Source organism: Daphnia pulex, chromosome 7, assembly GCF_021134715.1.
Source record: "Daphnia pulex isolate KAP4 chromosome 7, ASM2113471v1".
Taxonomy (NCBI): Eukaryota; Metazoa; Arthropoda; class Branchiopoda; order Diplostraca; family Daphniidae; genus Daphnia; species Daphnia pulex.
In genome coordinates this window covers 5,835,017-5,862,277 of record NC_060023.1, presented here as the reverse complement: position 1 = coordinate 5,862,277, position 27,261 = coordinate 5,835,017, and the positions used below count along the sequence as shown (strand labels likewise).

Below are 27,261 nucleotides of genomic sequence, written 5' to 3'. Positions count from 1 at the left end.
TTGACATGTATCATAAACATACCAAGAAATAGTTCAAATCATGATGAACACAATGGTGTAAGACAAGACGTCATTAAAAGTCGTTTTAATCAAACCAGACGTTATTTTGTTGTTCAGTTTGACAGATACGCCACAGATTTCCCATACGGCAACGCTTCAATACGTACGCGGCGATTTCAAATATATTTCATTAGGGCGCTGCAGTGTGTTTGGTATCACTGATGAAAAATGTAGGTGTTGATATTTGTAGATAGATTTAAAAAAAAACTAATTATTCATTTCCAACGGAAACCGGAAAAACGTTAGTAACAAATTGGCAACGCTTGAATTTACTCTGTGACTTGGTAGTTTTTTTTTTATTATTTAGTCATAGGCTCTTTCAATGTTTTAAAATTGGGAAGTTATATCGTGTAGCATTAGAAATTCGAGTACTTAAAATTACGTCAGCAGTTTTAGAGAGGCAGTGTGTAATTGACGTTGTTGAGATGTTGAATGAAGAGTCCGTAATACGGATTCTCATAGATTTTACCTTTCCCAATGCCCCCTCGCGCTCCATGTCGATGAAAGATGAAGATGATAATAAAGGCCGAGAACTATTCAGTTTTTTTATAATTTCAAAACCGAGCATAAATGTATTTTAATCTGGTTTCCATTATCAATTTTTATAAACGATAGACTGGCGGCTTTAACGGCCAATTATTCTAGAAAGACACGGAAAAGTAGGTCACAACTTGCAATTCTCAGTAAATTCAATGTCTAATTCATCCAATCCCTGTTCTTGAGAAGCTTTAGGGCACAAAAGGTAATGGATTGAGTTTCCATTAATTCCGTTCGTTTGATTCACGTTGTCTATCCCGTTCTGGTGCCTACTTTCTGCAGCCTATAATTGAAAGCGACGACTTTATAACACGTTCTCCAAAGAATAGGGAATTATTGCTTTCACCTGCTTGGCCAGCTCTGTTAATTGAGAGGCAACAATAGGTCCTGTTTGCTCTACTAGGCTATAAAACATGCTTTTTGGGTTTTCCAATAAAACAGCAGGCTCACCAAATTCCTTAAATAATACTTATTTCAATTACGCTGTTTTCATTTTTAAAATATTTCAATACCTTCAAGTAACCCGCATCCAGCAGCATTATCCTGTCGGAATCCATGATTGTATTCAAACGATGAGCAATCGTCATGACAGTACAGTCTCGGAACCTTTCTCGAATTGTTAGCTGGATAAGCGAATCGGTTCTGCAAAATAAAATAAAAAATAGTATTACGTCACAATCAGACGAAAGCGGATGCCTTACTTTTGATCAACGTTAGCGGTGGCTTCATCTAAAACAAGAATGCGATTCTGTCTTAAAATGGCTCGTGCTAAACAAATGAGTTGCCTTTGACCAACGGAGAAGTTCGCACCTCCTTCCGTCATATTTGCTTCTAAGCCTGCAGATAATTCTTTCACTGTGTCCTTGAGTTTAGCTCCTTCGAGCGAGTTCCAGAGTGCTTCATCACTGTACTGCCCGAAAGGATCCAGATTTTTACGAAGGGAACCCGAAAACAAAACAGGATCTTGAGGAATGATTGCTATCTTAGACCGTAAATCATGTAGGCCAATGGATTTGCTATCGATGCCGTCAATTATGATACGTCCTTCTGGCTCTGCCAGTCTAAATAAAGAGGCGATCAGCGATGATTTGCCTGCTCCGGTCCGACCGACAATGCCAATCTAAATGCGAAATTTCTAAATAACGTCTTTTTCTTTCTTAGCACATTATTTCTATAAAACCTTTTCGTTGGCTCGAACAAAACAGGTTATGTTCTTCAAAACAGGTTGATCAACTTCAGTGTAACGAAGGGACATGTCGTCGAATTGGATGTTACCACTCGAAGGCCACGTATCTGGAGGTTTCTTACCTAAAATGAAATAATTAAGAAATTGTTTTTCGAAAAAGAAAAATGTAGTAAAATTCGAAACCCACCTGTGATCGAATCCAAAGCAGCCTCGGAGGGCAATTTACTATATTCAATCACACGCTCGACTGAAGTCATTTGATTTTCCACTTCAGCTGATTGCCTAAAATTCACGGACGGCTTTATTATTTTACGCATTTGCATAAAAAAAAATCAAATGTTACTTTACCTTACGCCCCACTGGAACATACCCGTCAGAGCCATTGCGGAAGAAATGGCAAGCCCAGCTTCGCTTCCGGTCATAGCTAAAACGCAAATAAAATTATAAAATATATATTATTTTTTTTTTATGGAAGTTTGTAAAGAGATAACGTACAGGTACTAAGTCCCAAGCACGCATAGGTAACACAGGCAACGTAAGTGACGCAAATCCAATCCAGCCAAATGCCAAACCATCGGGTGGTGGCTAAAAACATATACCAGGCTGAACTGTGAACGTCTTGACATTCATCAAATATTTGTTGAAAGACAACTTCACACTGGTGAGCTCTTAAGGTTGTTAATCCAACCAATGATGAGGATAAATGAGTAAATACAGGACTCCGAGCTGTAATTAAGCAAAGTGATAACCTTAGAAGAAGAAATCATTATTTCAAATTATAGATTTACTTGTAGACTCGAGACGCTTGACGTCACGGGCTGTTTTTAAGTAGAATTGCCTAAATTTGACGAAAATTACGGAAAGAAATAGAATTGGTAGTAATAACCATGGGTTGACCAGGCCAACTAGGAACAGAATACCAATGGCTGTCAACGCAATCTACGACATCGAAAACAAAACAAAAAAACCCACAATAATTAAAATATGTCTCTCATTCAAGACTGCAAAATTATTTACAGTAATGACGTCGAAGAATGCTGAAGGCAACATTTCATCCATACATCCGATGTCTTTGGCGAAACGATTTAAAATACGTCCTTAATGTTGAAATGAATAATTAATGTGAAGCACGGAATTTAATTTAAGAAAGAAATAAGATTCATACCGACGGGATTTTGATCAAAGAAAAGTAGCGGTGCACGGATGATCGATTGAAACATACGATTGTGAAGATGGATAGACGAGATCATGCACATTAGGAAGTAATGAATCGTGCGAATCATTGAGAATATGAATACGCCGACGATGAGAATAGTAAAAACGTAAATGCCAGTGTAGGTATCCGGCTCCTTCCACCATTCGCCAGAAAAAGGGCCATTTTCTTTTATTTCGTCGGTAACGTTGGAAAAATCTGCTTCCGTAATATTTAAGAAGGATGAGTTTTCGGATACATTTCCTTGCCTTGTACGAAGTTCCTCCGCATTTGTCCATAAAGTTAGCCTACCAATGTTTATGGTAAACTCAATAACTATCAATCAATTTGATAATAATAACTGAATTGTAATTACCAATAATCAGACCCGCTAAAGAGGATTTGGGTGAGGAGGCATGTGAAAGTAAACAAGAGGAGATAAATGCAGCTGCCACCTGATCGGAAATATTCCCAATAGACTTTTAATGACACACTGCCAGAGGAGCGAGATTCTTCAGCAAATGCTGGTTTCTCTTCTTTTTTCTGATTAAAAAAACGTCAGGAAATTGAATATAATATCTAGATTAAGAAGTGACTGTAAAGAAAAAGTTCAAATCATACCTCTTTGGCGGAAGACCTTGAAGCAACAGATCCTCCACGTTGACGTATAGAGTTCGAAATTGATCCACATCTTGAAATTGAACTTTCAATTTCACATTCGGAAAAGGATCGCGTTAAGTCTTCTTCTTGATCTGGTTCTTCGTCTTCAATTGTTTTTGCAATGTCCAATCCGCTGTTGCTGATTTCTTTATAGGATCCCATTGCTTCTACACGACCCTGAATTTGAAAAATGCAGACAAAATGACACCCGCTCAGCAAAACCAGGGACTTTATACGAATTCTTACCGCTTTGAGAATTAGAATCTGGTCTACATCTTTTAGATATTGAAGCTGGTGGGTGACTAAAACTCGAATTTTATCACGAAGGAATCCATTAATGGCTTTGTCAAAGAGATGACGACCGACGTGTGTATCTACAGCACTTAGTGGATCGTCCATAAGATAAATATCGGCATCCACGTACAACGATCTAGCAAGGTTGACTCGCGCCTTTTGACCGCCGCTGAGAGAGACCCCTCGTTCACCCACTGTCGTTTGGTCGTTGTTGGGAAAAAGGCTAAAATCCTTGTCCAAAGCACTATTCAAACGTAATATCATGATATAATTGCTAAAATAAGAGTAAAATAGAAAGAATAATACCAGGCTTTGATGACTTTTTTGTAGCGTTTGAGATCGTACTCCAATCCGCAAAGAATGTTCTGTCGCACCGTTCCAGAAAAGATCCAAGACTCTTGAGAAGCGTAAGCGACTTTACCAGCAATTCGACAGGTTCCTTTCGTGGGAGACAGCTCACCCAAGATGACATTCAATAATGAACTCTATAAATATTAAGTAATAGCAAATTTTTAAAAAAATGTACGACATAAAACAAAACTACAATTTCCAAAGGCATACCTTGCCGCAACCGACTTGGCCGACGATGGCAAAAACCTGACCCGGTCTGACATTGAACGAAATATCAGTTAATGTGTTGTCTTCTTTTTCCCCTGCAGCTGGCCATTTGACTGTCAACTGATTCAACTCAATGAGACACTCGGATAGTGCTGGCCGGAGTTTTGCCTTTGAACTTTTTTCGATTTCGTCCAACAACAAGAAATTCTTTGTGTCAAAGCCAAATGAATTAGCATTAGATAAACTCATTTTTCAAAATAAAAATGCTAAATTAGAAACAAATATACTTCTATGCGTTTGGTCGAGACTCTAGCTTCGGCAGACATAGTTATTGCCCCGGGGAAAAAAAGCGTCATGATAAGACGAATGTTATTGAATAAGGAAACAGTCACAAAGACCTATAAAATTTTTAATTAAGAATCAAACATTCATAAAATCGAAAAATAAATTTGTACCTTTTCGGAGGTCAAATGGTTCCCGGTGAAAATAAATACCAAGAAAGTCAAGAATATAATGAGCTTCGACGAAGTAAAGAAGAGACTCATATTAAGTGCACGGAAATAATTAGTTCTCCTAATAACGTTAATCTCCTTTCTAAAATCAAAAATATACTAAAGTTAACATCAACAAAATTAATCGTCCGTTAAAGCTTGTCAAAGGAATACCGGCGACAATCGGAAATCAATTTAGCAAAAGGTTTTTCCCAAGTGTACATTTTGATCACTCTCATTGCAGAGATTATTTCGTTCATTGTCCGGATCCTTTCATCCGTTCGTTTGGCAGTTTCAAGTCGGAGCTTCGAAAACACTTTACCCATCCAACCTAACGTGAAACAAATATTTTCATTAGAAACACCAGGGTAATAAAATGATATTGATCGATTTAGCTACTTTGTAATGGGACGAAAAGGATCAACACGGCCAGTCCAACTAGGCACGAAGGTCCGATGACATGAAGCAGAATAGCCATGCTTATTAACGTCTGCAATGGCCCAACCTAATCAAACAAAATATTGTTAGCATATCAGTAATTAAGTATCCCAAGAAAGAATACAATGTACCCAAAGATAGTGAAGGAAAATGACGGAAAAATCGTAGCGATTGACGTCATTAGACATAATGTTCACCATTTGACCAATGGTTGTTTGACCTAGGGCCTTTTGGCTTAACAGAAGACACTATTCGAAGAAAAAATTTATTAAGTATCATTAACAAATATTCAAATGAATAAATGTTGAATAAATGTAACCTTTTTGTAGACAAGTGAACATGCTGCCACACGGATTTGCATTCCAGTATGTTGGCAGGAAAAAAAGAAAGGGTGATGGGTGGTGGTGTAGAGAGCAGAGCCCAGAACTACTCCCGTCGCATAAAGATAAGCTTGCGTTGTGGTAATAGTGCTGTTATCACTCCCGAAATAATGAACAAGTTGACCTAAACAAAGAGGCTGCCCAATCCTACATCAAATGTTTTTACGATTATTTGTTAAGTACGTTCTTCAGTCTCAACAAGTTAAACTGTTAATAAAGGAAGCTAAAACATATACGTACTTAAAAATACATTCTTCGAGAAATACTAGAATGCCCACTAACATAAATTTTAGTCCAAATGTTTTAATCAAAGCTTTTGTAAGGCTTGGTCTGAGCTTCTTCGATTTGTTTCCGTCTGAATTGCATTTTGCTAGTTGATTGTCCCATTCTCTGAAGACGCACACAAAAAAAAATCAAAAGAAACAAATTAGATTTCATCGGTAAGTTCACTTTAATTATGGTCGCACATTACATGAGTAATTTAACGCACCAATGGGATTTCTTATATTTATCAAGTGAGAAAACTAGAAAAAATTTTAATTACTCGTTCCAGGAAAGCGCTGACTGTTATTATGAAACAGCCATGCAAATTCGATTAAGCAATTAACTACTGGTATGGGCAAGTTTTTTCTTATAAATTAATGAAAGAAAAAATGATCTCTACATCAACAACTTTTTCATTAGATTAAAAGGGAAATACTTAATTTTCAAAATTGTTAAAACTTTAACATGAATGAGCAGCATTTAGCTTTTAAATGACACAAGTAGTAGTAAATTCTTTCTTACTTTTGCAATTTCAGCCCAAGTTCTTCAGAATGATCACCTGGCATAACATCATACAGATCGCCAACTTCAAGATCTTTCTTTGCTCCATAACCCATGAAAGGGTTCACCCACCTATTTAAAAAAACACAAATACGGAATTAGCATAAAGTAAGTTTAATTCGACGATGCAACCGATAAGGAATTAATGATAATAAAAAACAGCACATAAATCTTGCATTACAAAATTTCGTCTTTTCAAAAGATTACTGTCCTTTTCGACACAATACGGTATAAAAATAATAAATGGATTTTTCTTGCAAACAGCAAAACATTATTTGCTTTTTACTGTGATTTAACAACTATAAAAGATGTTTCAAGATTTCGCGCGCTTTGTTGTTGCTATGACAACGTAAATAACTAGTCACGTGTTCACGACATCGATCCGGCTGCCGAATCAGCTGTTACCGAGAAGAAATGCTCGAATGAAATATAGCTACTTACCAAAATATGAGGGCAGAAAGAAAATTGGCTTTAAGTCTGGGGTTTGGATTCAATTTCTTGTTTCGATTCAATTCCATGGCTGAAGAAAGAAAGTGTAACCTTGACTGATTATGTAAGTGCTCGAGGGCAAAACCGGTCAAAAATCAGACTTTGGACGAATCACTTTTTCTTTAACTTGACGTTCTTTCCCTCAATATTGAATTGTAAAGTTGTACCAATTCGCCGGCCATTGAGGGAATTCTTCTGTTATCACAGTAGTCAAACACTGCCCAAGAATGTGATAGCAATGTGAAACTGAAATCTGAGAATTGGAAGACGACCTTCTCTCTTGAACTTCGTTCCCTGACTGAAATGCTTCGCTACTGCCGGCCGCAGACTGCAGAGTGCAGACTCTCCTTATTCCTTTCAGCCTTCAGCACATGTGTTGCTTTCTCCTCCTCTTTTTATACCTCGAGGTGTAACGACCGACCGCACCGTGATACATATATAACACCACAACTACATATACACATTACACCTTTCTACCTATTTATTGCGAATACGGAATACCCAACCAATTTTTGGGAAATCAGAAATGATCTGTCGGTTTGCAATATCACGAAATTCAAACTAATATTTCATTAATATTCAATTAATTAATAAGCAAGATTTTTTAATTAAAAATGAAATACATTTTACAAATTGTATCGTTATTTTTACTATTTATTCGCACCGCATGTGCAATGTACATTGGGTTTTTCACGGCCATGATTAATCAGAACTTTATTAGTTTTCTTGGCTATCACCTATCAGTTTTAGTTTCCGGCCTAATAAAATTAATCCATTCATAATTGCATAGTGCATTAGCTTCATGTGCGTAGGTAAGAAAAAAAAATCAGATTGCTTCAATGTTAAATAGGCCTATTGGTTGACCTATAGCTACACACGTTTTGAAATGGCCTTGATCGTTGGATCCACTCAAATATCATGGGCGGATGAGGTAGACATAAATATGAGAGGCGTCTTTTTCAGTAGGTTTCTCCGGATGCTGAGATAGTCAAACAAAAGAGTTATCGAGTAAAGCTTGAATTCTCAAATGACTGATACAAGATAAGATTAAAGGGTAGCACTTAATTTGATGCATGTCTTGGTTGTCAGACCCCATCCAACTTTGAAGCTTCAAAATTTGTATAGAAAATCTTATTTTCATAAGCTGTATTCACCCCAAGGCCAAATGCCGGAATGACTGAGTGATTTTCTGTCATCATGACTCTGCATTTCTTTCTTCACGTCCAATCATTAACGCGGTATATCGTGTTACGTTTGAATTCGATCATCCACCTTAAACGAAACATTAATTTTTAGGATACCAATAAAAATTGTGACCTCTTATCACGACACCGTAATTACCGTAACTGCATCCAAGGAAATTGTTATAAAAAGGTACAACATTGTCTATAACAATTCAAGGCAGACTGGAAGTTACGGCATTCTTATTACGGACAAGAAATTCAAGACCATGCCAATAAACGATTGTTTATTCATACATATATGAATACTTTGAAGTGAAGTCCAAGTCACGATTTTTCCACAATTGGAATTTCTAGCGTCCATATTATTTGGACGTGCACTAGATTTTGGTCAATATAGCAACATTTAGACATTTCTCTCCGTTGCTAACTTACCTGTAAGTGTTCTGAATAATTTAGTCTTAGTTCACGTAAACCTGAAAATCTTGCATCGTAACTGGATGAAGAAATGAAACGTGCTGGTTTACATGGTCAAACGATGAGTTAACAAAAAATAAATTTTTCTAAGGAGAATCTTGATAAGAGAGAACCTTGTTTTCTAAAGGCTGTTAAGTGAATCAGTCGCTTTAAAATGGTGTCCGCAAAGAAATTATATTCACTTAAATTCACAAAATGAAAATGTATAAATGGAATTAGGTATAGACATTAAAAAAAGGTGGAATTCGCAACGCGATGTTCCCATCGGTGTAGTCAGAAAGATGTCCATCAAAACGCAAAAGTCTTTGGCACAGGCAAATTTCGAATATCAAGACACAAAGAGTACAAAGAAGCTGACATAGAGCTTCAAGGCTAAAAGAAGTAATTGCATTAAACTGTACAAGTAATTATTAAGGTGACGGGGAATATCGTTGGTGGATTGAGAGGTCAAATTAAAACCAGATATAGAAGAGACCAAAATGGCATGACAACTATTTTGCACACAAATTGTTTGTTGAAGTTAAGTAGTAGCGGGTGTGTATACAACCAATGGTCACAGTATTTTGTTAAAAACATTTCCTTGTGTTACGAGGTAGCACCTAGGACAAAAGGGCTCAGACGCCAGTGTAGTGCTGGGCTGCAGCGGGTCGACCACGGTGAAAGGCCATTAGAGTGGCAACGGTCATAGCAACACGAGCCACATTTCGCCGCTCCAGAACGTCAGAAGATGTGCACAAGCGATCCTGTATACGAAATGGTTGAAGAAAACACGCGGGAAAAGAAAAAAAAAAGACGGTGGCGTCGGGTAAGGAAAGACAGAAAATTAAAATAAACCGAATAAAAGAATAAAAGAAATAACGACAAACTAAAAAAAAAGGAGGAAGTAGGAAAAGAAAAAAACAAAATCAACAAAAACAAGCTGCAAATTGGGAAAGCGCACGACACAAGTTAACGGGCGGGATCTTAAATATAGTGTAATAAAATTTTTACTGCTTCTGAGAAAACTGATACAGATTTTATTCTAGCCAGCTTGGCTATTATACTACACAACCAAAAAAATAGGAAAACTACAATGCAAACGAAATAAGATCACGAGCTAATCAACTGTTGAGAAATGCTATCATAAACTACCGGCTTCTTATTTAGTTAACACTATGCATTTGACAATAAGCTCGTTAGGCAAACGTTGAACAGGCACTGGCAGAACCATCCCACAGTACTGATGTACAACCACCGTTGTAACTCATATTTAATTTCCTCTCAAATATCACAAGCCCCATTCGCTTGCATGCGCCAGATAAATACTATTCGAATAATCATTAGCGGATTAAGGCAAACGATTTAAGAAATAATAGCACCTGACGCTGGCTGACAAAATTACTACGATACGGTGTTTTAGACTGAACAAATTGGACGTCGGCCAATAATTTACTTTAAAATAAAAGGCTGCTTCACAAAATTCTTAGCTTATGACATACAAAACAAACAAACAAAAAATGGAATAACTGAGGAAGGCTGTTTAGTAGCTCGAAATTCCGGCTACTTTTAGTCGTAGTGGCCGGTATTTCATCATTAAAGAAAAAAGAGTTTCCAATTGGGAATTAGCACAAAATCCCAAGAGAAGCAAAACACAGGAATGCGATAGGAAAAGATGGGAAAAACATACGAAAGGTTGAAACAAAAATTACGAAGATTCGTATCACTTTTTTTGGGGGGAGGAGGAAACATTGAGGCACCCATGCGATTAGCAGATTCTATTTGAATGAAAGCGAATCTATAAGGTCACAGGAATGTTCGTTTAAATGTCTCTCAATCTAAGTTTTGCTCGTTAAATGTCTTCTGTATTTTTTTTTTTTTTACCATCTAGACTAGTCTCTGGAGGGATGGAAATTAGAGTGGAATTACTGCCCAGCAGGGAGCCAATGGTAGAAAGCGGTGGCGGCCATAAGGACCAGTGCCAGCGCGGAATGTGAGAGCCACAACTCAGTCCATGATACTTTGACTAGATCTTTCAAGTCAGTGTTCATTGTGGTGGGTAAAAGATCTGGAGGAGGCTGGAGAGGAGACTCTTCTATCTCAACATCTTGCACAACGATTTCTGGAGCAAAAGTGACTCGTTTCGATTTGGACAGTGGACTTGGTTTGCCGGCTTGATCATTCTCATTGACATCTATTGACAACGGGTTGATCAGCTCGAACGGGATTGGGAATGATCCTGAAGGGGACGGAGTTGGAGTTAGCGGCGGTGTAGGCGGATTAGAAGGCGCCGGAGATGAGGATAGCAAGGTATCCAACCGGGTATTTGACAAAGTAGCGGGATCTAGTAAGACCCGCACAGTTTCAAGCAGTCGACTAATGTTTGATGCCGTCGAGATGTCCTCCCAGGTGCACAGTGAGTTCTGCTTTGTAGTAAAAAGATAACCAAACCGGGCCCAAGAGGAATAGAGAATAAGAAGAGGCGAAATAAGGTGAAGAGAAATTATAGAGAAAGATGGGGTAAACAAGAGAAAAAAAAAGTAAATTGGAACAGTGGATTAAAATAATGAATTTTTGTTTCACCACTTTCTCGATTATAAAATATTAATTGTCCCTCGTTTTAGTTCATGATCTTAACATGCACGTGCAGTGACCAGACAGCAAGCATAGCATGCTATATGTTCGGTCGTGAAAAAGTTGGATTCGAAAGAAAGGTAAGGTCAAGGGCGAGTTGGACACTGGATGTATGGGAAGAGATGTATGATAGATTTGTCCAAAGTATACCAACAAGAAAACCGAACCCCGAAACAAGAAGACAAGCTGGCTAGGTATAGGAACCAAGAAGATAACAAAATAATTCCAAAACTAGCCAGCCCTTGTGACCATTCATCAACTCCAAAGTTGTGGCCACCAAAACAAAAAGAATCCCATTTTTTCTTTAAACAAGCGAATTGGGTTCAAGGGAGAAAAGGTAGAAAGATGTGTGCACATATTTAAATACTGGAATTTTCTGGACTCACCTCAGAAACTCCGATCCTTCGACAAGCTTCGATAAAGTTCTCAACGTTCCGGCGGCATTTTGCCACAGTTAGTTTGGGCACAGCTGGAGACGGCACATGAATGCTGGCCACAGAACGAGCGCGGACGTGATTGGCCAGATGGCATAAAACGACTCCATCTTGCAGTGCAGATGACAAGTCATCAGGTAAGGTCATTTTGAGCCTCATCTCTATACACTGCTCAATTAATGAAATTATTAGGTAATTTTATTAAAAGAGAAGCTAAAGGATTATTACTTGGCGCAAATGTTGAATTTGTTCCATTTCCTCTCTTTGTCTCTCCATCTCTCGGCGTACAGTGAAACTGGCAGTAACAGCCGTGTGAGAGGAGTGATTGGATGGCGGGGGAGTTTGATTGCCATTGGTAGAATTTGTTAATGAATTTTGTCGACTAAGTATGGAAGGCCCGGCTTTGACAGCAGCTACCTTACGACTTCCGGTAAGTGGTTCAGGTGGAGGTGGGCGGTAGGGGGGCGCCAGATTGTTTGACTCAGCTGTAGGACTGGGAACGACGGGTACCGAACGATAGGGTAAAGCAGGGCTGAGCAATTCGGTCGTTGGTGAGCGGAAGGGCGGTGGCTGAGTTACTGACGACGGACTAGTTTTGGCCTTGACATAGGAAAGGACAGCTTCTTTCTGAACGGCTTTGACATTCACTTTGTTGTTCTCGTCGTGACTGAGATTTAAACTCAGAGGACGACTAAAATCACCAATCACAGCGAATGATGATGGATGGGGTTGAGAAGGAGGATCTGAAATCGTTGTGTGGTTCGGACTGTTTTCCCATGGTTTGTAAAGCGCCGTTCCATCCGACCGTTGCTGTGGTTGTGGTGGTGGCACCTGAACTAATAACTGTCGGCCGAATTCCATCGTCTGGTTTCCAGACAAAGGTGGGGTATCAGGACTAGGAGTGTGGCTATTGTTATCCCTTACTTTGTAAACATTATTTCGCTGTTGCCGTAAAGCTTCCTTGTATTCTCTGTAGGTTTGGGCGTGGTTTGGAAGTCTCTGTTCGTCTTGCGATGCCCTAATTAAGCAATGCTAAAATTAATGAAACTGTATGAAATGAATACAAAAATGTATTCTACATTTGGTGTTCCAAAATTTTCCGAGCAGCTCTTCGCCTTTCCTCATTTCCTTGTTCATCTTCGTCTTCGTCTTCAGGCTAGGAAAAGAGGGTAATTGAAAATAGCAGTGGGAAAAATGTGGTCAAAGCAACAACAAAAAAATACCTTTAACGTTTGATTATGATTGACGGGATTGGATATAAATAACGGTGTTGTTTCCGTAGAAGAAACGTGCCCATTATTATGTTGATTGTTCTGTTGCGGCCAGCGCATATCGGGTCCATCGACCACAACGGGTTGGCTGTTACTGTTACCACAACTACCGAAGCCATTACTGTTATCAATCGTGTATCTTTTGCGACGGGGATCGTTGGCTGAAAAACGAGAATCCGGTAATGTTGATGGTTTTCGAGGCAATCTTCGACAATCCCCTCCTTCCAAAATGCCTCGTTTTCTGTCCTCTTTAATTGCTTCGATTTCCAGATACTTGAATATGTGGATTCGCCCTCGTGTGCACAACTGAAACATGGTAATAATATTAGTAAACTACCAACTTTAAAATACCAGATAAATAATAATCAATACATACATGGGTTGGAGGGGATGTCAAAGGATTGTGATCAACACACAGGTCAACCAACGATACCATAAATCGTAATTCCACTGGTATGGCTGAGATCCTATTCATGCTGATATCAAGTGTGACCAGCCGAAGGAACATAAGTTCTGTCAAAGAATAATTGAATTTAGTTATTTTTTTAAGTAATTTTTTAAGTGATTGAAATAATACCTCTTGGCAATTCAACCAGAAAGTTTTTGCGCAGATTAAGGGCTTCTAAGTGTTGGAGGTCACCTAACTGGATGGGAAGGTGACTGAGCTGGTTGCATGAAGCATCTAGCTCTATCAACTGGCATAACTGGTTGATTTCTTCTGGTAGACTCACCAACCGATTGTGACTGACCAGTAGAACTTGCAATGGTAACTTGCAAAGATAAGCTGGTAGCACACTTAACTGATTGCGGCTGTAGGAAAAGCATGTTTATTAGAGAAATTCTCAATAAAAATGTATAATAAGGATTAATAACAGTACCTGATATCTAAATATGTTAGACATTGCAGGAACGTGACAGTATCTGGAATGAAACGGATTACATTGTGGTACAGATTTAGCTTCTCCAAAGCTGTAAATCGTGTTATTTCACTGGGTAGTTCTGACAGCTTGTTTTTCGACAAATCTATAAACACAAATTCAATAAACATCAAGCAAGAGCATACATTGAACAATTGACAATGAGTATGCAAGAATGACAGCAGAGCCAAACTGACAACAAATGCATAAAGAAACAGAGTACTTATGGCTCATTGCCAACAGTATGATGAATGTAGAGATAACAGTGTCAAAGGTAGTCACCAGAAATGCGATCTACTTACCACTGTAAACGGTGTCATTTAGATTGTATTTATTAGCCACCTTGGGGAATTCTCTTAAACGACGGCTACTAACACGCAGTTCACCACTTATTTGAGCTTCTTCTAAAAGTCGTTCAAGATTGCGATTAAGTGGGCTCTGAGGCCCAACGGTTGCACCAACAGTTCCGGCCATGTCAAGCGCCGGCCATTGCACATTATCCGTGCAGCAACATCCTTTATTCAGACAACAGAACTGAGTTGTTGGTACCCTAAAAATTCAGGGAGATGTCGGAAGTCGGAACTGAAATCCACTGATTGCCTTGGGGAAGAACCTAAACAGAACTTGACCCTGAGTACCACAGCTATTTTCTCTTCGTTATTCTATTTCGTTTGATCTTTTTTCCCCGAGTGCATTCTCATATGCCCAAAGGATATGTAAAAAATATTCTGGTGGTGCGATTGGTGCGCCACCGCGCGGTTTTATTTTTCAAGGGCGGGCAAACTGAAATCTGAACAGAACAGATGTTTGAATCACCGTGATTTTTGTCGTTGATTACTGATGGGTAACAAACATAAAATTGCTCATGCCTTAACGTTCACAAGTTGTTTGTTCTCCTTCTATTTTTCAAACTTTGTCATTCAGAATGAGGTTTCATGCTCGGATGAGTTTCGTTACCAAGATTCGTATCATTTTTTTTTCCAAATTTCACAAACATGCGTATTTGGCAATGACCTTGGGTGGTTTCAGAATCAAATTTACCAAGTTTTTTAGAATTATATTTGTCAAAATAAATTTTAGATTATCTCTGGAAACAATTTACTCATTCCTAGTTTGCTACAAGTTTGACTAATACATTGGAAATTCACAAAAATGTTTTTTTTTTTCAAGGCCAAATAGTATTTTAATCTGCTATCTCTTCAATTTGTACTCCTTTGACTCCTAAACGGGTAGGCCAACAAGTGTAGTTTCTCAGCGTGAGTTGACGCTGCAAGGCATTCATTTGCTCATCCGAGCATGTGGGACTGATCCAGACGAAAGCTAGACCACCTCCTCCGGCACCAGTAAGTTTGCCAGCCTGATCGTTAGCTCTCGCCAATCGATGAATCTCGTCCAATGAATCATGAGATACTCCCAGCTATACAATAATTGATTTCAAAAATTATTTGATAGGCTACTCAGATTAGTTATCGTGGGAAATCTCACCGATGACAACAGCCAATGATTTGTCGACAGCAAATCCTAAAACATCATTAACGTTTCGGGTGAACAACATATGTTACAATTATGGCACAATTTACCTGAATAACCGAATAGTTGGCATCCGACGGCTGCTGAATTACTTCAACCATTTTGCAGCTTATTTTATCAATCGCATCTAGGATGTGGTCAATAATAGCTGGAAAATTATCTCGTCGTTTACGAACAGCTTCTACTAATAACTTGGTTTGTCGACCTACTCCTGTATTCACTAGCAAGACACGAGCTTCCGGAATAGATACTGAACCTATGACTGTCTTTCTATACTGGACAACACCACCATGAGTGCAGACTGCATTATCAATTCCTGAGGGAGTAGCATGAAACATTTTTTCACACTGAAAAGCCCAACTATTGATTAAATCCAAATTCGGGACGAATTGATTGTGATCGGACTGTAGATGACGGAGGAGATGACAAACGGTAGAAGACCCAACGGAAAAAGCGGCAGAACTTCCTAAACCGGCTGAATTAAAACAAAACATAATTACCAACGGTTGATCAATTATAATGATTAATAAATTCACATGTAGTTCCAACCATACCTCCGATGGGTATAGTTGATTTCACTCGTATTTCGAAACCCATTTGTGAGCTGTCGACCACTGAACAGTACAGGAAGCACAGGGCCACCAAGGCCATTTGGACAGTATGACTAGTATCAGATGGGACCTTATCGGTTATTAGCAATTTTAAACGTTCTAGCAATTCTACATCCATTTCAGGGGTCGTTTTAACACACGAAACCGGCAGTTCAGCTAGGGGTAGGGACCAATCAAATTTCAAATCTTCCAAAAACACGGAAATAGACGATGAACGTTTACGATGGGTGTGTAATGTCAAAAAAAATTCAGTGGTCAGGTCAACACTTGCAGCTAATGCCAACTTGCCATACACCACCGCATGTTCACCAGTAAGGATAAGCTTTCCCGGTGTTTTAATTACGAACTTTCGGACGGTTGATTCTTGAGTTTCTCCCATTGCTCTGGAGTCAATGTTTTCTGACTGAAGGCGTGAATGGATTTCAGTTCTTCTTCAAGTACAGAATTCACCAACCTACAATTGAAAAGATTACTATCAGCTATCACGTTTTACCGTACTAAATATAACAAACAACAGTATCTTTACCTATGGCGTTGGAGAAGAGGTTTGCCTTCAAACTGCTTGGATACAACAATGACTGAGATTTTTGCCCCGCAGCCGTCTGAAAGGTCTTCTACCTCCTATGGAAAAGAAAAAGAAAACCTGAATTTCTTGTCAAAGATTGAATAACGTGTTGTCTAGATAATGTATAAAGCAACAAGTTTGTGTGTCCAATTGTAAATTCCTATTTATTTCTTCACTGCATTTTTAACTTCAAGGACTGAGAGCCGACCCAAAATTGAACATATAGAAAATAGGCGAAAAAAACTGAAAAATGTGCAAAACTCCAAACAGAAACCAAGAGTGTCCACAAATAGGGATAGGCTGGCGGATTGGGACAAATAAGAAATAGTAAAGCCAAAACGGCACTTCCAATCGCCGAAATGCCAGCTAGACATTTGAACTGCATGGATCTACCCATCTCAAGTTTCAAGCTGCTATTAGCCAACAAACAATACAGGGCGAGTACGGCCCCGGCAGGGAGAATCAAATCGTCTTTGGCGTACAGTGGTAACATGGAGAAATGAGAAATGGAGAGAAACCAGAAGGCAGTGAACGGGAAATAAGGACTCGCTATGGAAACAGGCAACGTTACTAAAAGGATTGATTTCTCATGAACGTGATAGGAGAACAGGAAAAAAGCCAGAGACACGTTGATCAAACAGAGATGTAAATTGCGCAAACTATTCTTAAAGTATAGATGAAGTCCACAAGGGAAACTGAACAGAGCAGTCAGCAGTAAACAATAGCTAGCAATGGAGGTGGGTTCCAATATTCGTCGGATTTTTACCAGAACATTCAAGGTGCACCAAAAATTGGCAACATAATCTTCGAAAATCCCACGGTTAAAAGGAAAGACTCGGGAGAGAACTTGTTGTAAAAGACCATCATGAAGTTGTAGAAATGGATACCAAATGAGGGCAAATGTGGCCAATGTAACAACCCCAATTTTGATCAAATTTACCAATTGAGACATTAAGGTGGAAGCTTTGCGATGACAAGAAGCCAGCAAATAGAAGAATATGGGTATGGCATGATAAAGCTCCATCTGCTTAAAATTGAGTGCAGCTGAAAAAGCAACTGCAGCCCACAGATTTCTTCCTTTGGAAACAAAAATAATTGCCCACAGTGCCAGACCCAGGGAAACCGAGTTGTACTGGAAGTGACCATAATCTATAAGTGTGAGGCCAGGATGGGAGCATAAAGCAAAGAAAACCCATTTGTACTTGTTATCCATTTTTAAGTTTTTGATGTAAAAATAGAGTGCACTAATAAAAAAAAGGCAATCAGAAACTAGAACACTCATTCTCATGAAAAACTGGTGATTGGGACTCTCAAATCCACGGGATGCAAGGAGGTTAACATAATCTGGGTTGATTTTCTTAGCCATCAATCCAGTTAAATAGCTGTGGTAGGCTGTCAAAGGTGGATAGTCCAGGCCCCAGTACAGCAAATCATTGTCTGTTGTATTTCTATACCTAATAAGATGGATATCCTAAGAATCATTTCAGCTAACCTCTTTCGACATCAAACCTACCAATCCTGAATGGGCAAGTTAACAGTGATCTCCATCCAGTGTCTCTGTGCTTCATAGTCACCAAACATTGGAGGATTATTCTTGCCAGAATACGGAAAGAGCGAGACACCAAGTTTAATGATGACCGTAGTCAAAGCAATCACTTCTAATTTGAAGGGGACATCCATAGCGAATGCTTTTTTGAAAGGCGAGCGGCAAGATGGTCAGTGACTCTTATAATGTCTATGATAAGAGTGTTTCTTGAAGAACAGACTTACGGGTTAAAATGAAAAAAAAGTTAATCTTACGCAGTGAACAGTTTCCAATGTAGTTTGCAGTTTAAGACGCAAAGCTTCAGTTAAATTGGCCATCGAAATTTGTAGAAAAATTTGTGACGTTTTCCAATGCTGTTACAGCTGCTACTATCTTGCTACTATCCTGTAATTTCGGCTGCTGTGCTACGTGTAAAACTTAAGACAAGATGAGATCGGAGTTTCGGATTTTATCTTTCGCGTAGTACAGTATTACTACAGTCATTATTGGCTTTTTGGCCAAACACACTGTCATGTTTTATTTTTTTCTTTGAACTCCATAATTTTCCTCATGGGTTTTACACAAGAAGAAAATATAATTGCGAATTTGGTTTTAGTTACTAACAACCCCGCTCGGCGTCACGGCTCGATCGATATAAGTCTCCAATGCACATTTCTTGTGAAGATATTTAAAAATTAAAAGAAATTTGCGTTTTAATTTTGAGAGGACGGAAGAGGTGCTCGTTGGTTGTCTCCACCTAGCGCTAAGAATTCTAAACTCTTCCATGGTTTTTAGAAAGAAAACAAACAGAATCCAGAGAATCACCAGAGAATCCCATATGGGGCTCTTCGGGATCTGTTTTATTTAGCCGATTTATCTGGCAACGCAGCATGGCGCCAGTCTTTTTTGAGGGAAGAACGGGGAGAAGAGGGAGAATGGGACGAATGGGGGAGAAGAGGAAACGTGGGTCCCCTTTTTTTTCGTACGCCCTCCTCCCTCCCACTCGTCCCATTCTCCCTCTTCTCCCCGTTCTTCCCTCAAAAAAGACTGGCGCCATGCTGCGTTGCCAGATAAATCGGCTAAATAAAACAGATCCCGAAGAGCCCCATAGCAGACGCACCTAATCATACCAAACCAAACCAAAACCAGAGAATCACAGAGTGGTCAACCAACAATCACCGCTCGGCGGCGAAAACCAACGAACACCTACATCAATTTCTAAATATCACCGAAATTAAATAATTCCCGCATAGGGATAATTTAATAGACTCTAGCTCATTTTTGAAGCTCGATTCATTAAAGTAACAAAAAATAATGGTAGCCGACATAGGATTTGTCGAAGTGACCCGTCCACTAGCTTAAGTAGTCCATGATAGAGCAAACCAATGACGCGTACCCCACGCCATGGCAACCTCGCGGCGGCCATATTATGTTGACTTTCACCAGAGCTATAGAATACTGGTACCGCCACTCATATGACGAACACTTCCATTGCTTTTTTTCTCTGGAAGTGAAGCCTGCTTGCCTGCCCTGCTCCTTAGCTATAAGCGCCACGGCGGGTGTGTGGGGAAGTAGGGTATAGGCATGGTAATAGGAATGGAGGGAAAAGTGGAGGAGTGGCAAGAAGCGAGATCGATATCTTAGCTCCGATTTTCACTATCGATTGCTAAAGTTGGCTTCAGCCCCAGAGAAAATTTCCGAGAGGAAGAGTTAACATGGCAGTGGCGCTACCGCTACCAGTATATTCTATGGCGCTGCTTTCACTTTGGGCGATGAGGAGTTCTTATGGGTTTTGGGGGGTCCCTTAGATTTTAGTCTGTAGTTTTACTCCAGTTTAGAATGGTAAAACTTTGTTGCAACAGAGAAATAGAGAATTGAACAGGACATTTTTTTATGTAATTATTTAATTTTTTTGAATTCCCATTTATTTGTTAAAAATGAATTAAACGCGTTGTTTACGTTTTTTGAGGGAAGAACGGGGAGAAGAGGGAGAATGGGACGAATTGGAGGGAGGAGGGCGTACAATTAATCAAATTTTGTTGGTTTTCTTAAACAAAATCTCACAAGTAGACAATGAATCGGGTTCGCAATCCAATCCAGGCCAGCCCAAGCCGCCTATAGAAACAATTTTGCATCATCAAGGGGAAAAGCCTAGCCGTCAAGTTATAACTTCAAATCCCGGCAAGTCGACAGAAACTGGCCCAGCTACTTCAGCGTCAGGAGTGAAACCTCTGAACGGTGGTGAGGCACGCCATAAGCTTTACATCCGATCATTGGTCAATAAACTGAAGGGCGTACGTGCTGGTCGAGCTTCATCTGATATTAAGGATCAAACAAAGCCTTTACTGTTGACCACAACTTTATTTCTACATCAACGGAGTGGCCTAAATTGGTTGCGAGACACAAACTCCGTCAGGTAATTTTAATCCATGTTACAATTTATTTATTCCATAAGGTAGATCAGTACTGTGTAACAAGTTGCAATCTAGTCCAAATATATTTTTGTTGGTTTAATAAATAAATAATAAATAAATAAATCTCTACCATTATATATAAACTTTCTATTCATGTTATTCATACATTACACAGTCAGTGTCAGTCAGGATGTTTATGAGGAGACAAAAAAATTAGTTTTTTTAAAGAAATTGTTCAGTTACTCTCAGTTATGGAGGATGGGGAAGAAGGGTACTGGTCGCTTCCTTCCTGTTTTTCTCAGTCTCCTTCCGACAACGGCGTGATTAGTGTTTGTGTTGAAACTCGCGTGCCTTTATTTGTTGTTTTCGATAAGTTAAAATGTGCATGTTAGATCGACACAGAATTTGGAAGCACAAACTTATTCCAATTGATTTTGTAAATGAGAAAAAATTGAACAAGAGTTACTAACTAGTCTGAATCCACCAAGTGCTTTGACAATCGAGTTTCCGTACACTGACCAGCCCGAGCACAAAAAAAAATATGATTACAGGACGGGTTTATGAATCAGTGGTTCTTTTTAAATCTTTTTCTTTATTATTTTAAAGTCTTCCTCAGTACGTGTTTCTCCCCGCCAAGTGTGTTTGGGCTAGTCACGTTCCCCTCCTTCCGTAAGCTCGTTGCGAATTAGGCTACGTAATTTGGTTCTAGGGAATAACAAATATTTAAATTTCTAGCAATTTTGAAATTTATATTACACGATAATGTTAAACAATGTTAATATGTCGATGTCGAATAATGTAAATATTTTGTACAATTTATCAAATTTTGTTGGTTTTCTTAAACAAAATCTCACAATTAGACGATGAATCAGGCTCGCAATCCAATCCATGCCAGCCCAAGCCACCTAGCTAAGAAACCTAGCCGTCAAGTTATAACTTCAAATCCCGGCAAGTCGACAGAAACTGGCCCAGGTACTTCAGCGTCAGGAGTGAAACCTCTAAACGGTGTTGATGCACGCCTTGAGCTTAACATCCGATCATTGGTCAATAAACTGAAGGGCGTACGTGGTCGTGCTTCATCTGAAATTAAGGATCAAACAAAGCCTTCGCTTTTGACCACTACTTTGTTTCCCCATCAACGGTGGGTTGCTCTGGCGCGAGAAACAAACTCCGTCATCAGGCAATTTTTCATAACTTTTATTTTGAATTAAATCCAAATTAAATCCTTATTTATAAATAGGTGGTCTCTTGACTGATGACATGGGTCTGGGAAAGTCACTTTGCATTATAGCTTTGATTGCAAAGCATAAAGAGACCCTGACAGCTCTATCTAATACACCTTCCGTTCAGCTTCCTAAATGGATAAAACAATCATCCGGAACGCTAATAGTATGTCCCGCCCCAAGTGTTCTAAGTACGTTATGGTATTGGATTGGCATTGATCCTAATTTATTTCTATTTTTCTTCTGTAAATTTAGGACAGCGGAAACTGGAACTTGAAAAGCATTGCAAGGCGCCGACCGTTGCTACTTTCCACGGGAAAGGACGAAAACAGCTTGAAGCGACACTACACGAGTGTGACGTGATACTGACCACCTGTGGGGTAAACAGATTAAAAGATTGAATGATCAGTGAAGAATATTTTTTTATATATTTATCCTTTTAGATCGTGGCTGCCGAAATAAAACATTATGGCCGTGAGGATATTGCTAGTGCTTCGACCAACTCAAAACCTGTTAGTGATTTTACACGACCGGAACTCATTCGTCAGTTAATATTGACACAGATTGAATTCGATCGTGTTGTGCTCGATGAAGCACACACAATTCGAAATCATCAAACGAAGCTTTGTAGCGCTATTTGTCTTCTACGAGCAAAAAGGAGATGGGCCGTTACTGGTACCCCTTTGCAAAATAACAAGGCAGATCTATTTGCTCACTTCCGGTTTTTACGTGCTTCGCCATTTGACGGTTTTTTGTGTAAGTAAATAACATTTTAATTTTTCTTCCTAAAAACTTAAGATTTTTTTTTAGATTTTTAACCAGTGGATTTACGATGACGGGGAGCGCCTCAAACTTCTCGATGAAACGGTTGTTTTACGACGAATGAAGGACGACAAAATTCAGGACACAAATTTGCCTCTGATCCCTATGCCAAAAAGGTGCATACAAAATTTATACGCTGAAACAAAAACAATGGTAAAATTAATTCATTGCATTTCCCTTAGGCACATTCATAATGTGTCAATCGAGCTATCAAAAGAAGAAGCAGATGTATATCAAAATCTACGACAACTCGTCGGCTATTTATATCAAATATATTTATATCGATATTATAAATTGCGTACAAGGCAAATCGATAAAGAAAGGAAGAAAAAAAGGAGCAAAAAAAACTAGCTTTTTACGTGTTTTGCTCTCCTAGTTTTTCAGGTCATCACTCTTTAGTTTTTATTTATTCTGTGGTACGGTAAGAATGGAGAAAAGTGATGCATCGTCCAAGAAGTCAACTTTTAAAAATTTTATTTTCATAATATTTCCCAGACTATTTCCCAGACAGGCGGAGTTCGGTCAGGCAATAATTAATCGTCTTGCGATTCTGCATTGGATATCTATTCTTTATTTCTCAACTCCCTTTCCAGATTCCTGAAAATGAACTATACGGATAAGGATCCCCCCCATAGGCTGGGATAACCGCGGATCGTTTATTTTTAAAAAACCTTGAAAAAAAAAAAAAAAAAGGCAATCTGTAAAAAAAAGCTACAGGTAATTAGGTATAGCGCAGTTAAAAATTTCTGCTGTTTACGACGTATACGCTCATGAAAATTTCTAGAATTTCTGATATGTACACAATGATATATTTTCACTTTTTCTTCCCATTGCATTAGGAAATTACTATTTGTAACACAAAATAGGCCCACATCTTTTAAAAAATAAACAGAAACAAACGAAATCGAGCACACCACTGCAGCTAAAGCACAAATTTTGAACCGAAGGCGTATACCAAAGGTTCTTATTTATTTTTTTTATCATGTGGCTTAAAGTTTGAATGCTAAGAAAAATAAAGAATATATGAGAACCTATTTGTATATCTACACAAAAACTTAGATTTCTCAGATTTTTTGCATTTATGTATTGGTTTTGTAGACGGCAAGAGTCATTCCCATATTCTGATGAATCAAACACTGACTGCAGAAACAGAAAAAGTTAAAAATAAATCAGCACTTAGAAAATAAAAATAACATAGAAAGACATTGTTACCATACCTTTCATGGTTTTCAAACAAAATGACAGGATCTCCTTTCCCAGGCTCTAATGTTGTTGCCAAATGTGACAGAGAAGTCAATGAGCCGGAGTAGTTTGAATTGGCAACACCTTGTGCTATATTATAAACAATGTGTTCATATTTATAAAAAAACAATTGTGTTTCAAAAAAGAAGCTTTTGTCTTACACGTTAAGCACATGCCCTGTCTGTCTGCACACAATACGCCCACTACTCCAGGCGAAGTCATCCTAAATCGACACAATTTTATGTTCCAATCGGTTTTTTAAATGTAACGATTTCTGATTTACTTACAATTCTTCAACACATTTTTGAACTTCTTTATCCATAATAGCAATGGTATTTTGTATAAACAGGAACTAACTGAAGGATATCAGAAACAGAAACCGACAGGCTAACAAAATCTTGTTGATTTATTTTGCTAGCACCTATTAACCATCTACAGTCTGCCACAGTAGAAAAGGAAGTGGAACTTGGGAAGCCTGTCAGAGACAGAGAGTCAAAACAATGTAGTCAAACTGACTCACCTCAAGGCCTGTCAACTGCAGCTGTTTATTGCAATTTCTGTTATTTCATTGTAAAACATTAGATTTGGATTTTTTAAAACGTAGAAAAAAAAACAATAATGTGAAAAGAAATTTAGTAGTATCTTATTAATTTATTATAACATTACTTTTTTTAGTTTTTTATTTTGGCCAGAATTTGGATGGTAGCGCTAGGTGGCAGGATTTAGCAGCTCGAATGATTTGGCATGGATGATTTGGTAAGACTTCTGAGGGTAGCGCGCAGCGCGTTAATAATTGATAGCAAACAGAGAAAAATTGGGATTCAGATTTAATTTGCTTTGGGAGACAAACCAGGGTAAAACATATCGCGATGTTGTGATACCGATACGGATTCACAAGGGAAAATTCCACTGTTTCTCCTTTGCAATGCGCGTTCCACGTTTACTGAACAAAAGCAGGAAGTATATCCATGTTATTTTGTAGAAATCTAATAATAGCTTCAATTATTTTTCATGAACAAATTTTTCTCTACTGTAATCCGCTACTTTCATCCAAATATAGCACTGATCGGGAGCAGAGGAATTCACGATTTAGACACTGACAATAAGAAATAAACTGGCATTCTGCGATCGCTCCATATATTTCCTGAAATACGAAAAAGTACGAAAAATAGCTGTGATAGAATGACATAAGCTGTAACTTAAAAATACACATTTTGTAAACATTTAAAAATTACGAGAAAATTAGAGCCGAGATATGAATCATTTTGATGACAAGAAATGTGCGTCAACTTTACGCTTTAAAGTCTCAATTTGTCCATGGCTATATTCCAATGTTTTTCGTTGTGAGCAGCTTCCATGAGCTCTTGGTGTTTGCGCTTCTGCCGTTCCAGATGATTAAACTCTTCTTCTCTTTGCTGTTTGTGATCAATTTGAGCCTGAAGATCTACTTTCGTTTGAAACTGTTTAGCTTTATTTTCCATTTCTTTCTTCTTTGCTTGATTATGATAGCTCTCGAGTGAATGAACCAGCTCTTCTCGATCGCGCAGCAGTTGCTGTCTTTCTTGTCGTGCAGCGATTATTTTTTGGTCAATCTAAATAAGCAACAAGAACCATGATGAAAAATTACATCTTAACCGTTTTCAAAATAACTGTTAAAGACTTACCTGCTTCTCCTGAATGGCTATCACCTCTTCAATTAATTTTTTTCGAGCCAACCTTTCGGCTTCCCACTCTAATTCCCGTTTTTCCCACATTCGCTTAGCCTCCTCCCTGTGAAGGCAGATATTCGACATATTATTTTACAAATGAACTTAAAATAATCCAAAAAGAATAATCAATTACTGGAATAAAAACTCGCTCTGCTGCAGGCGTTCTTTTTCGATTCGACGATGGTTTTCAACGAGTTGTAAAAATCGTTGAATGTCTTGACGTGTTTTTTCTTTTTCTAAAGCAGAATCACTTTCATTTGGGAAAAGTTTCTCGGCAAAGCTCATTTCTTTTTCCAAATCAGCGGCCACTTCTTTAGACCGTTGCCTTAACTTCGCTAAATGTTGCTTGGTAAGGAACTCCCTGAAAAGCAAGGTATTTAATTTGTTGTTGTTTAACAATTATCACAGAATATAAATACCCGTTCTGTTGTCGTTTTGCTCTTTCTTCTTCTTTCTTTTGCATTTCTTCCTTGATAGCCTCCAATGCAGCAGCGTCTGCCATTAGTTTATCGTGCTCTCGTCGTTTTTCATTTGCCTCAAAATCCTTCGACCTAAGATGGAATATTATGTAATAATGTATTGAATTTTTAAGTTTAATCGATGATAAGGAAAAAGACATGAGAAATATTTTACAAACCTCAACAATTCAACTTGCTCATCTAGATCCTTTCTCCATTGCTGTTTCTTTTGTAATTCCATCTTCTGTTCTATTTCTTCTCTTTTCCTTTCTTCCTGAACCAAGCGTTCCATTTGGACAGCTTCTCTTTTCTTTTCTTCCAGTAATCTTAGCTTCTCTTCTTCTCTCTGCTGCAGTTGAATTGTCCACATTTCTTGTTGTTGCTGTTTCTTCAACTCAGATTCAAATGCCCTGAATGAAGCACTAGTAGATTTCCACTGTTCATGCTCCCTGTTCTCGACAAACTCATTCAGCTTTACACTTTTTGAATGCCTAAAATGCTGCACTTTATCCTTCATATTTTCCCACTTCTGGTTTTCTTCTTCTTGTTTAATTTTTTTCAATGCTTGTTCTTCATTTAATCTGTCTCCTTGATACAGTTTCTTAAGTTTTTTCCTACGAGTTTCCACATCAATTTCTGTTTCACGTATTTTTGATTGACGGTGGCTTAATTGGGCACTTCTTGGGGACGTCCAATCGTCAAACTTCTCGTTTTGTAGATTGCAATTTTGAAAATACCTGTCATTCGATCGAGCCGTTTCACTTCGACGAGTTTCTGCTTCACGTTTACGAATAATTTCGTTTTCCAATCGCATTTTCATAACAGGCAGCGCAGCGCTGTACCTGTCAGGGTTTGAATAACCACTTCTGGGCCTGAATGAATTGCTCATTTTTAGAAATCGTATAAAACCACTCCCGATTATTTCAAGGGGAAAAGTGATGAAAGTTGATTTGTTCTTGTTTATTCGAAAAAACTAACCTGATTTTGGTCACCATGGCAATGGGTGTTGCCAGATCTTGAAACTACCTGAAACATACATAAATTATAAATTTTAATATTTTTGCCGTAATTTTTGTATTGTATAAATTTTTTTATCAGATCGAATGTCATTGCGTTGCAGTATTTTCTATAACCATGTCCATAAAATGTAAAATATATTTCA

General features: G+C 38.4%; 7 protein-coding genes across 14 annotated transcripts; 1 reads left to right on the top strand and 6 right to left on the bottom strand.

Annotated features, from left to right (window-relative positions):
• Positions 1–589: 589 nt before the first annotated feature.
• On the bottom strand, positions 590–7,537 carry LOC124196760 (ATP-binding cassette sub-family C member 4-like). Its single transcript, XM_046591970.1, has 25 exons — positions 7,063–7,537; positions 6,583–6,693; positions 6,037–6,186; positions 5,736–5,943; positions 5,548–5,664; positions 5,378–5,483; positions 5,153–5,309; positions 4,943–5,081; positions 4,775–4,885; positions 4,491–4,694; positions 4,236–4,414; positions 3,882–4,173; positions 3,597–3,812; positions 3,352–3,518; positions 2,949–3,283; positions 2,801–2,880; positions 2,572–2,722; positions 2,279–2,509; positions 2,132–2,207; positions 1,971–2,065; positions 1,778–1,905; positions 1,299–1,717; positions 1,110–1,239; positions 944–1,054; positions 590–880 (listed from the first exon to the last, which is right to left on the bottom strand). The coding sequence occupies exons 1-25, from the start codon at positions 7,137–7,139 to the stop codon at positions 725–727; spliced, it is 4,146 nt and encodes a 1,381-aa protein (XP_046447926.1). The 5' UTR covers positions 7,140–7,537; the 3' UTR covers positions 590–724.
• A 1,386-nt stretch (positions 7,538–8,923) lies between these two features.
• Positions 8,924–14,737, bottom strand: LOC124198160 (leucine-rich repeat and calponin homology domain-containing protein 1-like). 2 transcript variants are annotated; one of them, XM_046593857.1, is made up of 9 exons: positions 14,303–14,728; positions 13,962–14,106; positions 13,661–13,893; positions 13,460–13,596; positions 13,036–13,389; positions 12,892–12,968; positions 12,041–12,830; positions 11,765–11,980; positions 8,924–9,511 (listed from the first exon to the last, which is right to left on the bottom strand). In XM_046593857.1, the coding sequence occupies exons 1-9, from the start codon at positions 14,472–14,474 to the stop codon at positions 9,383–9,385; spliced, it is 2,253 nt and encodes a 750-aa protein (XP_046449813.1). In that variant the 5' UTR covers positions 14,475–14,728; the 3' UTR covers positions 8,924–9,382. The 2 variants fall into 2 exon arrangements, with proteins under 2 accessions (XP_046449813.1, XP_046449811.1); XM_046593855.1 differs by lacking the exon at positions 8,924–9,511 and adding an exon at positions 9,762–11,167 and having other exon boundaries at positions 14,303–14,737.
• A 344-nt stretch (positions 14,738–15,081) lies between these two features.
• LOC124198166 (mevalonate kinase-like) lies at positions 15,082–16,520 on the bottom strand. Its single transcript, XM_046593871.1, has 4 exons — positions 16,085–16,520; positions 15,581–16,005; positions 15,486–15,521; positions 15,082–15,417 (listed from the first exon to the last, which is right to left on the bottom strand). Exons 1-4 carry the CDS (start codon positions 16,518–16,520, stop codon positions 15,184–15,186), a joined length of 1,131 nt encoding a protein of 376 aa, XP_046449827.1. The 3' UTR covers positions 15,082–15,183.
• Positions 16,355–18,678, bottom strand: LOC124198163 (bolA-like protein 2). Of its 3 annotated transcripts, none has more exons than XM_046593864.1 (3): positions 18,507–18,678; positions 16,668–16,762; positions 16,355–16,595 (listed from the first exon to the last, which is right to left on the bottom strand). In XM_046593864.1, the coding sequence occupies exons 1-3, from the start codon at positions 18,567–18,569 to the stop codon at positions 16,481–16,483; spliced, it is 273 nt and encodes a 90-aa protein (XP_046449820.1). In that variant the 5' UTR covers positions 18,570–18,678; the 3' UTR covers positions 16,355–16,480. The 3 variants fall into 3 exon arrangements, with proteins under 3 accessions (XP_046449820.1, XP_046449818.1, XP_046449819.1); XM_046593862.1 differs by lacking the exons at positions 16,355–16,595; positions 16,668–16,762 and adding exons at positions 16,852–18,160; positions 18,220–18,441 and having other exon boundaries at positions 18,507–18,665; XM_046593863.1 differs by lacking the exons at positions 16,355–16,595; positions 16,668–16,762; positions 18,507–18,678 and adding exons at positions 16,852–18,154; positions 18,220–18,360.
• Positions 18,679–20,217: 1,539 nt separating this feature from the next.
• LOC124198167 (transcription termination factor 2-like) lies at positions 20,218–23,724 on the top strand. Of its 4 annotated transcripts, XR_006876503.1 has the most exons (9): positions 20,218–20,647; positions 21,506–21,786; positions 21,886–22,059; positions 22,124–22,248; positions 22,312–22,624; positions 22,679–22,806; positions 22,873–23,111; positions 23,186–23,407; positions 23,530–23,724. XR_006876503.1 is itself a non-coding variant. In XM_046593872.1 (6 exons), the coding sequence occupies exons 3-6, from the start codon at positions 21,906–21,908 to the stop codon at positions 22,684–22,686; spliced, it is 600 nt and encodes a 199-aa protein (XP_046449828.1). In that variant the 5' UTR covers positions 20,218–20,647; positions 21,506–21,825; positions 21,886–21,905; the 3' UTR covers positions 22,687–22,835. The 4 variants fall into 4 exon arrangements, 1 of the variants encoding a protein (XP_046449828.1); XR_006876502.1 differs by having other exon boundaries at positions 21,886–22,034; positions 22,873–23,407; XR_006876501.1 differs by having other exon boundaries at positions 22,873–23,407.
• A 33-nt stretch (positions 23,725–23,757) lies between these two features.
• Positions 23,758–24,435, bottom strand: LOC124198169 (ragulator complex protein LAMTOR5 homolog). The gene is made up of 4 exons (XM_046593873.1): positions 24,220–24,435; positions 24,094–24,155; positions 23,908–24,022; positions 23,758–23,830 (listed from the first exon to the last, which is right to left on the bottom strand). The coding sequence occupies exons 1-4, from the start codon at positions 24,252–24,254 to the stop codon at positions 23,770–23,772; spliced, it is 273 nt and encodes a 90-aa protein (XP_046449829.1). The 5' UTR covers positions 24,255–24,435; the 3' UTR covers positions 23,758–23,769.
• A 607-nt stretch (positions 24,436–25,042) lies between these two features.
• LOC124198162 (trichoplein keratin filament-binding protein-like) lies at positions 25,043–27,214 on the bottom strand. 2 transcript variants are annotated; one of them, XR_006876500.1, is made up of 6 exons: positions 26,279–27,114; positions 26,061–26,192; positions 25,775–26,002; positions 25,597–25,702; positions 25,168–25,524; positions 25,043–25,076 (listed from the first exon to the last, which is right to left on the bottom strand). XR_006876500.1 is itself a non-coding variant. In XM_046593861.1 (5 exons), exons 1-5 carry the CDS (start codon positions 26,986–26,988, stop codon positions 25,231–25,233), a joined length of 1,470 nt encoding a protein of 489 aa, XP_046449817.1. In that variant the 5' UTR covers positions 26,989–27,214; the 3' UTR covers positions 25,053–25,230. The 2 variants fall into 2 exon arrangements, 1 of the variants encoding a protein (XP_046449817.1); XM_046593861.1 differs by having other exon boundaries at positions 25,053–25,524; positions 26,279–27,214.
• Between the last annotated feature and the right edge of the window lie 47 nt (positions 27,215–27,261).